This window comes from Schistosoma mansoni, chromosome W (genome assembly GCF_000237925.1).
Source record: "Schistosoma mansoni strain Puerto Rico chromosome W, complete genome".
In the NCBI taxonomy this organism is placed as follows: Eukaryota; Metazoa; Platyhelminthes; class Trematoda; order Strigeidida; family Schistosomatidae; genus Schistosoma; species Schistosoma mansoni.
Window position 1 is genome coordinate 6,328,873 of NC_031502.1, and position 9,840 is coordinate 6,338,712.

Below are 9,840 nucleotides of genomic sequence, written 5' to 3' on the forward strand. Positions count from 1 at the left end.
ACAATCACTACAGACCGCGGACGCCAGTTCGAATCTGGACTTTTCCGTTGTCTGACCTCACTATTAGGAATCACGCGCTTCCAAACGACCGCCTACCACCCACAAGCAAACGGGTTGGTAGAACGTTTTCATCGACAACTTAAGGCCTCACTATCAGCTACAAATGTTTCACAGTGGACAGACGCTCTTCCACTCGTCTTGCTAGGTATCCGCAATGCAGTGAAAGTTGACATTGGATACACGGCATCTAAACTCGTTTACGGAACGACACTCCGACTCCCAGGAGAATTCGTGGATCCTTCAGCTTCTTCATTGAACATGGATCTAAACTCTTACACGAGCAAGCCCACAAACGCAATGCGTTCAGTTAAACCTGCTCAAACTCGACCTCAATCAACTGATGTTTTCGTTCAACCCGAATTGCGACATAGTACACATGTCTTCGTTCGTCAAGACTCACATCGACGACCTCTCGAATCAGCATACGAAGGACCCTTCAAAGTTCTTCAACGCGAACCTAAGTACTATGTAGTCGATAAGAACGGTACGAACGATATCATCAGTATCGATCGACTCAAAGCAGCGTACTTAGAAGGAAACCCTAGCCACGTCGATTTTCCTTCGGTACAAGCAAACGACACAACTACTACACTCGTAGTACCCTACACGACAACCGACACACAACTTGATACTTCGCCAACGTCGATAGATAAACCCAAAACAACGCGTTCTGGAAGACGAGTAAGATTTCCAGAACATCTTAACGAATATTGCACGTAGGACACAGGCATTATCTTGAATTACCCTTTCATTGTTTATTATAAAAAATTTTTTTTAATATGCTCATTTTTTTATTTATATAAAAAAAACAAAAAAAACAAAACATTTTTATATTTTTTGAGCGTATTTATATTTTTTTATATAAAAAACCCATTTTTTTCCCGATCGCTTTCACGCTGTTTGCAAGTGTATTAGTTTATTTATTTTTTTCCGCTCATCTTGTGTCCTTATGCAAGTACGAGTGTATTTTCGACATGCACTCACACGTTTTATTTTTCCTCTTTTCCAGGACGGCTGGAAAAGAACGAAGAAGTTTCCCAAGGAACCGAAATTTTCATTGTATTTCATTTCTTTATTGTTATGTTGTACCTGATGGTCCCTTAGTTTAAGGAAAGATGACCAGACGCTGCTTAACGAAGCAAGCTATCAGAAGAGTGTTTACCAACGACAAACTCGTTGGGTTTAAACTTCTGGCTGGTCACGTCTTAGGGGCATCACTACCTCACTAGGAGGGGAGTGATCTGTAGCTGTAAATAAATCCCCAAAATCAATAGCTCATTAAATGTTTGACATTGGATGCTGACCACGTTGTTTAAGTGGACTTGTTTAACCGAAGGCTTTCGGTCATGCATCCGCACCAGATCACGTTTCAACTCGGCGTGGGACACTGCTCCTACGTTCATTAGCCAGCTTATAGTAAAGGTTCCTCGATATATTGGTCACGTATCAAATATATATTTCCTACCTCTTCTCGTCTGACTTCTGATTCCCTCTGGCCGGGAACGAACGATTATAGAAGATACTACTGGTTGCTAGTTGTAAAACTAGAATATCCGTTGTATCCTCAAAAGAACACTCATTTTAAATCATCATCAATTTCGACTTCCAACAGGTAACCTGAGCTGAAACTTCGAGTTACGATGATTCAAGTTCGAAACTAATAGCTATGCATAGGTCTGCTACTTTCAAGTTCCTACCACATACTCTCACCAAGCATTTTTATCAACTAATTCGGTGATGACCATTTTTCATTGCTGAACACCATAGACAAAAAAGGAAGCGAACACAAAATCCATTTTATAGTTGTACGTTAGCACTCCTTTTGTCCAGGATATCCCTGACCTGTTAGCAACGTCTGAGAGTTGCTACTTAGTTATTTATGAGTTTCTTGAGGCATACTATTGAACTGCCTAACCTCTTCGACGGTAAGTCAAAGAGGTCAAGGTGTTTCTTTAGTGCTTACATTGCCAGTAAAATGATTATCTTGATGCTGCTCCAAATAAACCATACGTCTAGGACGTGTTCCTCTCACTGATTTACAGAGAGAGAGAATCATTTGTCCTAACGTATAAATGCTGCCAAGATCATAGAGTTGTGCTTTGACTGAATATCTCAAAAGGCATGTTATATATATTACCAGATTTTTGCGGTATAACGACAACCGTATTAGTGATGCATCTAGTTCTTAAAAAACCCGGATATGTGGGATGTTTGGAAAAATCCGCAATATCGAAGAGGATTAGTAAAAAACGTGCTTGCCTGACTACTTCGAGATGTCTCGGCGCACTGTTAGGAATAATTTCTGAATTTTAATCCTAAAATCAACCGATGCAAATCAGCTTGAACTCACACATAATTGGTTTAATGATAGACATAAATTTCATAAAGAGCTATGCAGTTTCGGATCTAAATGGCTGTCGATGTCATAAAATGAGCTTCATGGAAGTACTCCAAACAAAAGTTTGGTGTTTACCTAAGAATAAAGCATAGAATAGGGCAATAATTCAACACCTCTCTTACAGATTTTACTAGTCTACGAATACACCAGTTGACTTCGATTATCAATTTTTCTAACTCAGAAACCCGTAATATTAGTTCTTTCGTTCTACCCATAACCGTTATAAACTGTTTGACGTATTTAGCTTGTAGCGCTACATAGAAAAGGAATCAAATTATAACGAACCAATTTCTTTGCATCACCGTTTGACTCATGAGTGATGTTTCATAAATGTAAAATATAGTTGAGATAACCTATCTAGTATTTTTTCTTTCTTTATCTTTCATCATTTTAACTGCTTTTTGGGTCATGGTTTTGTAGCCTTGTTTGAATAGTCTGTTTGAACTTTTGCGCGGACATATTGCTTTTTTACCATTCTGATGACGGATGATTATCCTGATGCTGGTAATGGATATTCCTTTAAATTTATGTTCTGTTTCCCCCTTCAGTGAGTTCTGAAAACCGGATTACGAAAGCTGATGACGAGCGAGATGTTAAAGGCAGCACTGTAGTGTCAGAAAGGATGGTGTCTGTTATTGAAGCTCCAGACTATTTGGCTAGCTTCAATATCGATACGGGTGGCGAAGCAGGTAATTATTTTGTCATGATTTCTAAGTATGAGTCGTTTTTTGGTCACAAATTGACATGATTTTTTGCCCGTTCACTTCACCCTACTATAATTATATGAGTAGTATAAGTTGCGTCGTGTAAAAATATTTGTCGCTTCTTCTCTTCTCATCCCAATTGAATTCCCCTAAATTATTTTGCATTATTGCATATTCAAAGGGTTTATGTGCATGACCTCATGGAAGCGACAGGAATATCCTTTCCCCCCCATCCATAGTTATAGGATCAAACGGCACCAAAATATAGTTAAATTGCCGAACATCTATGGGCCAGAATATGAACTCCACTTATCCATAACATTCCATGGTGGTCAGTGAGTATTTGGTATTTCCTAAACAATAATTCCATACAATTAGGTCGCCACACTGTACGTCCATCATGTTTCGCTTTGATTATCATACTAGCAACTGTTTGTACGAATCGAGTGTTAATATCGCATCCCAAAGAAATACATATCTGCGTTAGTGATAGCTCAAAACTGACCTATCCATAACTTACTAGTCGACCAATGGTCAATAAACGCCAAATAGTTGTTTCATAATCCTTGTGTCACATGAATGCTGTTGATTATTTGCATTTTGACTAGTTTTCCCTCATGCGTATTATTAGCGGTGGTTATTTTAAACATCCATGCTGTTTTTTGGAAGTCTGCACTTTATGTAATCATCAGTGAAGTTTCTTTCTAACAGTTAGTAGATTACCGGTGGAATAAGCATGACTATTATGCTCTCTTCCTCAACTCCTTGTTCATACCGTTGTCAACCCAAGATCTTAAGTGTTTTCTGTACCCATCTTAGACACCCACTTGTTTGCCTTTGTACTACCTCACCCAATAAAGACATGGTTAATAGAACCTACTCAACTGTCATCTGTTTTTCAGGCCATTTCGGAAACTAAGTTTGCTTCTCGTCTCCCGAAAAATATCAGCAGCGAACAGTAATCATTAAAGAAGCTACTAGGGCTTTTTGTGTCGAGTTAGTCCAGTTCACTCCCTACTATGATGCGTTATGTTGAGTGGAGTGGAATTATTTTGAAGGAATATTAAAAGCAATCGAACCAATATCTGGAATCAGTCGATTAGGTCATTAACTGTTGGTCTAAGCCGTGTTGTTAGGTGCAGATAACTTGGTTAGGATTTGCGCGATAACCGTCACTATGGTTGAAAACGTTAGGCCACATGGCTCAAAATCGCTTATGGTGGCCCAAATCGATCCACTCTTTGCCTTCCACTAGATCTAAAGCTTTAACATTATTTCGTACTTTTTATTCCTCCACTTTATCCCTTCATTTTAAATTGTATTTTTTGATCCTTGGTCTCTATCGTCACCACTGATCCTACTGTCATTTTTACCTTTTCAGTTTATCTTACTGTGCTGACGTGGTAGGGCAAAATGAGATGATGTGTATTTGCCATTCCGTATTGATTATGATCTGTTAACAGGGGATCCTCATAGATTTCAGTTTGGTCCAGCTCTAGTCGTTAAAGAAAATTTCGATAGGCGCCTAAGGATACAAATCAGCTTGTGAGACTATAGTTCTTCATAATCTGATATGGTTAGTGCATGTATTACGTACCCCCAACCACTAAGTACTTCGACGCACGATGTTACCTAGTTTTAGAGTAGGTTGGAAGAATGCTAAGAGAGGCATAACCAATACTTAGAATTAGTCTGTGAATTCATTAGCTATGTTGGTAAATGCAGACTACCTAACCAAGATTAGCAGTTGAATACGTTGGTTCGTAATGTCCCAGATATTTTCACTCATCGTCTTCCTCTAAATTTTGAGTTTTAGCGTTCTTTCGTGGATATGTCTTCTTATCTTGTCAAGCCATTTTTTTCAATGTTCAGTCTTATTGATACGTTATTTCTACTCATTAACTATTCATCTTGTTGACTTTATCTTGTACTGTGCTGTGGCACCTTGAGTTAATGCATATTTGTCTTAGACTCTGCGTCAATAACATTTGACGAGTAATTTTAACTGAATGCTCATCCTTTTTTCATGTTTGGTTATCCAATAGTTCATATGTAGGATTAAGCGTAGAGTTACAGAAGGCTGTTGTTTTGGATTCCTCTCCTTGAAGATGATACTCGAGGGATCGTACTCCACAATGCATGTCTCAGACTGCTATTAGTACTTTGTAAAATAGACATTTCGTATATAACTTATTCAACCCAATCTTTCGAATCTTTTCCACTAGGTCAAAAAATTATCATGATCTAGAGTAAAGACATTGGTACGACTCGAAACCGCCTAATTCCCACCATTTGAAAGGACAAAAATATGTAGGGAAATAAAAAGTGCTTTCAATACGTTCACCAGGAAAATAGAGGTACCACATTGTCTGATTATAATTCTTACATCCAAACAACGGAAGCGTCTGTAGTGCTCGTATTAAATAGGGAATTATAGTATCAGTCATTATAAACAGAATGTGACCTAAATTCTGGTTGTATTTATTAGCTTTATGTCTGCGATGTTTTATTAGTTTATCATAACCAGATTTTAAATGCTACGGAGGTGTGCACAATAATTTCAAAAACTCAAAATTGGTTAAAATGAACTGGTGAATACATTGCTTAACCGTATAGGCTTGTTTTCATACATGATATTAACTCATGTTTTTATTTAGCTCTTAAATGTTCATGGTATTTTAGTGTGACATCTATGAGGTGTTAGCACGAACTATTAACTAACAGCATAGTATCCAACATACAATGTACTATAGTTGTGCAGCCCAAATTTTAAGTTATTTGTAATTTAGTATGGATATAGGAGGGAAATTTTAATTCTCACGATGAATATGAGTCTTGTGTCTCTCTAATTTTCTTTCATATTATTACCCTGAGTCCATGTTGCAGAAATTAGTCCATACAATACATAAGATTGCCAAAAGTTGTTTAAACTTGGTAAATTGTCATAGTTTTGGGCTAATGGGCACTTTTTGTTCTCTGCGGAGTTAGTTCATGTCAATAGGTCTAATCTGTTTTTCCTATTCAGTCAGTATCTGAGGTATTTCTAACATTTAGACATTCATTTCGCTTAACTGTTTCAGCAAATTAAATTAAGCGATTGTTTTTGTACACTTGTAAGAATTTCATTGATCTGGATGTTAAGTTGTCTCTTATTAACCGCACTCGAGATTTCGGTTTTGAGGGCAAAAAGTCAATTTAAATGAATACAGGCAGTCTATACTTATTGTGATTGTATCAAATGATTCGGGGTTGATGTAGGTTGGTAACTATTTGCCGTTTTTATTCTTGAAGAGTGTTATGTCCCGATAAAAATTATGAATGGTAACTTTTGAGAACTATTTATAGACCAATGTGATACATATATTTCTGTTGTATAATTGTTAACTAACTGAAATATTTGTATTCGCATCCCTCTTTTTATAAACTTTATTTTGACCTATGAGCTATTATTACACGATTTACCATTCTTGAGTTATCCCGTCTATTAATTACTGCCTCCCACATTCACAGCCACATTTGGCTAAATCTTGTACAAATGTTGTTTTCCTATTTATGGTACGATGTGGTCTGTCTGTTTGGTATATAAACCCAGTGTGCTTGAAATAAATGATTCATACCGCAGAGGCTGTTATTGGTGTTCTGGACTTAACTGGCTGGACTAGGCAGGAAGCAGGGCCGACAAGTACTCTAGACTGCTCGCACGGGTTTTATGCGTCATTGGTCCAGTCGATAAATCACTGCTCTCTATTCGGCCGTATTATCACGTTATACATTAACAGGGCATCCAGGCGGTCACAAGTTATAACAAAGAGTTTTGAAATACTATACGATTTTTAGCAGATGTGGTCTATGTGACAATATGACATCAAAGACCCATAAGCTTACAGGTCAATTACTAGCCGGAGATTCATGCGTGTTCTTATAATGAGTAATCCAGTATTTAAATGTAGTTGTAGTACTTTTAGATAATTTTCGAAATAACTTATTTGATATACTTTCATTCGTACTCTTTTCTTCGAAGCATTGCCAGCTCATGATGGGACTTCTGAGTCAGCGATGCTTACATTAGGTGAAGCACTAGTTAAATATGGCAGACCGGTTGACCAGTCTGGGGATCTTTATCAGTTGTGATATTTCGGATGTGCCACACACTTATCCCACCTCCCCTCCATGCAATCCTGACGGCTTAAAGCTAGGTTGGAAGAAAGCTAGGTACCAAACTAAGATATGGAATCAATCCATCAAATCACTAACTGTTTGGTTTGAATCATATTGTTGGGTGCCGACTCCATGGCTGAAGTCCACGCAGCAATATCGACCAATGATTGGAGCAATAACAATGCTTCAATTTTCCATCTTTCAAATCTTAAGCTTTGATATAGTCTCATAGTTTTTTCCCTCCCATTTCACTCCTTTTTCGATTATATTTCCTGTTTAGTTTTTTGGCTATCATAGATTACAATCACTTTCATCTTCTTTGGTGTGCTTATTTCCACTTGTTTCACTGATGTGGCATATTAAGTTGTGGAGATGTATGCTCAATAAATCCTACTCTGTATTCGACATTACTGTTCTATTCTACTTTACATGCTTCATATACTTTTTTTCAGTGATGTCTCATTTCACTTGGAATATTATTCGTTTACTTACTGTTTCATTAGTTTTTATTCATAGTAATTGTTTCCTATCTATTTTTGTCTTTCAGAAGGGTCCAGTATGCCTCATTACATAGTCAATTTAAATAGTAAGCATTCGTTTTTTAATGAAATTATTTCTCAAGTGTATAACACAAACACTGATATGGACGCTCTAACTACACTACCAATTCATGGTCAAGATCCTGATATCGGTGAATCATCTGTCTCACTTCCGACTTCTGACATGAATTCACCCGTCATTATGAACGACAACGTTGGTTTGATGTGTGGTGTTAGTTCTACAGGGCGAGGACAGCAGTTTTTCACACCAACTATGCGTTCTAAAGCACGTGGTCGTGGACGATTTTCTTCTGTTCCTTTGGATGATGTGTAAGCACTTGTTTCTTTTTAGAATAGAAAAATTTATCTGCTTGGAAGGGAATTTGTTGTCAACGCATCAGTCAAAATTGAAAATCCTCTTTCATATTTATCATCAGTTTATCTCTGTAAATATGATAAGGTGCATAAAATGTTTACAGGCCTGTTAAGATGGGAAATGACTATTCATGTACTTGTCGAAAACAAAATTCATTGTTCTTACTATCATCCCATAGCTGTTTGCTCACTACTGAAGCCTGGCCAATAGGATTACGAATGGATTTTATGATTTCTGAACTACTTACTATCGACATCAATTGTTTTTACTTTTGTATTTTAAGCTTACCTTAGGTATAATAGTCAATCATACACCAGAAAAGATGGTGATAAACTTATGGAATGAACTGTCAGCTCACTAAACTGGTCTGTAGTGATCTTTCAAATGTTATTTGGCTGGACATTAGTATGATCTTTTAACTATTTATTGGTTTAATTCACATAAGATCTGGTACTAGACACCCAAAATCGTGTGCTTCATAGAAAATAAAATTTGGGTCCAGTCTGGGATATTGCCCTGGAATCCAGACCGAAGCAGGAGGTTTCCTTAGGAGGCCACTCCTGGAGCCTCTGACGTAGAACTCAACTCCTCAAGATAGTGGAGTAACGTCAGGATATGCCGTCCCATGGTAGCAGGTGACCAAAAGCAGATTCATATTCCATTTTTTCCTTTAGGGTCCTGCAGTCCATGTACACCAATTTTTTAAAATCAGGGTTTTCCAACTTCTCATAGTGATACCTTCGTACCCCCTAATTATAAAGCCGAGAAAGTTCGTTACTTACAAAACAAAGCAAGTTATACTGACCAACCACATTGCTTGAAATATTTTTTAGTCAAGGCATAAAAGTTAGCCAAAGCTCTCCTCCCCAATGTAGTTTCAAGCATTAAGTGCTGAAGTTTTAAGAAAAGCTCGAATTCTCTTTAGGTGGATATAGAGAATTGATTCCTGAAACTTTAATGATATAATAATAATGACATAACACTTGATCTCCCTGCAGTGGTGCAGCTGCATGCACTCTTTGTGTTTTCCCAAATTCTAATCTTCTGAATTTTTCATGTCGTTTTTTCCTCTCTCCTTGAATAACATCAAACCCTAGTCTTTCCGACTACTGCTGATACTTTTACTACCTCTACCATTATGGGATTTGAATCGACAACTGCATTTCTGTGCTAATGTGGTATGATAACTCGAACTGATGTACGTACGTACGAAGTTCTACGTTGTTACTATCAGTTTGTCTGTATATATTGTCTATAGCTAACTGGAAAAAGTCTCTTACAAGTTACTTATCAATATTAAGTATTATAAAGGTTTGACTGAAAATTCAGGCGACCAGAACGTTATTTCCAGCAGTAGGTCTATGATGAAGTTAAACAGAAATGGGGATGGTGCACAGCCTTACCGGTTGCAAAATCAGATGACAGTTCACCATGAGCTCTGATTCGACTAGTAGTGTTTGAGTGAAGTACCTTTACAAGGTTTATGTACTTCTGAGGTACACCTTTCAATGACAGACACTGTCGCAAAACCTCTCGGTCCACAGAGTCAAATGCTGCTTTTAAGTCGAGAAAGACCAACATTTTCGGACGCCGACAAGCATGTAT

General features: G+C 37.5%; 1 protein-coding gene across 1 annotated transcript in view; it reads left to right on the top strand.

Annotated features, from left to right (window-relative positions):
* Positions 1 to 2,937: 2,937 nt before the first annotated feature.
* The window catches only part of Smp_022310 (putative helicase swr1), a gene marked incomplete at its 5' end in the record, with an annotated part of 26,939 nt that continues 20,036 nt past the window's right edge, over positions 2,938 to 9,840 (top strand). Inside the window, 4 exons of the mRNA XM_018800029.1 lie at positions 2,938 to 2,962; positions 3,007 to 3,147; positions 7,868 to 7,906; positions 7,943 to 8,189. Of these exons, the coding sequence (XP_018653884.1) occupies positions 2,938 to 2,962; positions 3,007 to 3,147; positions 7,868 to 7,906; positions 7,943 to 8,189 (452 nt within the window). The remainder of the gene's footprint in view (positions 2,963 to 3,006; positions 3,148 to 7,867; positions 7,907 to 7,942; positions 8,190 to 9,840) is intronic.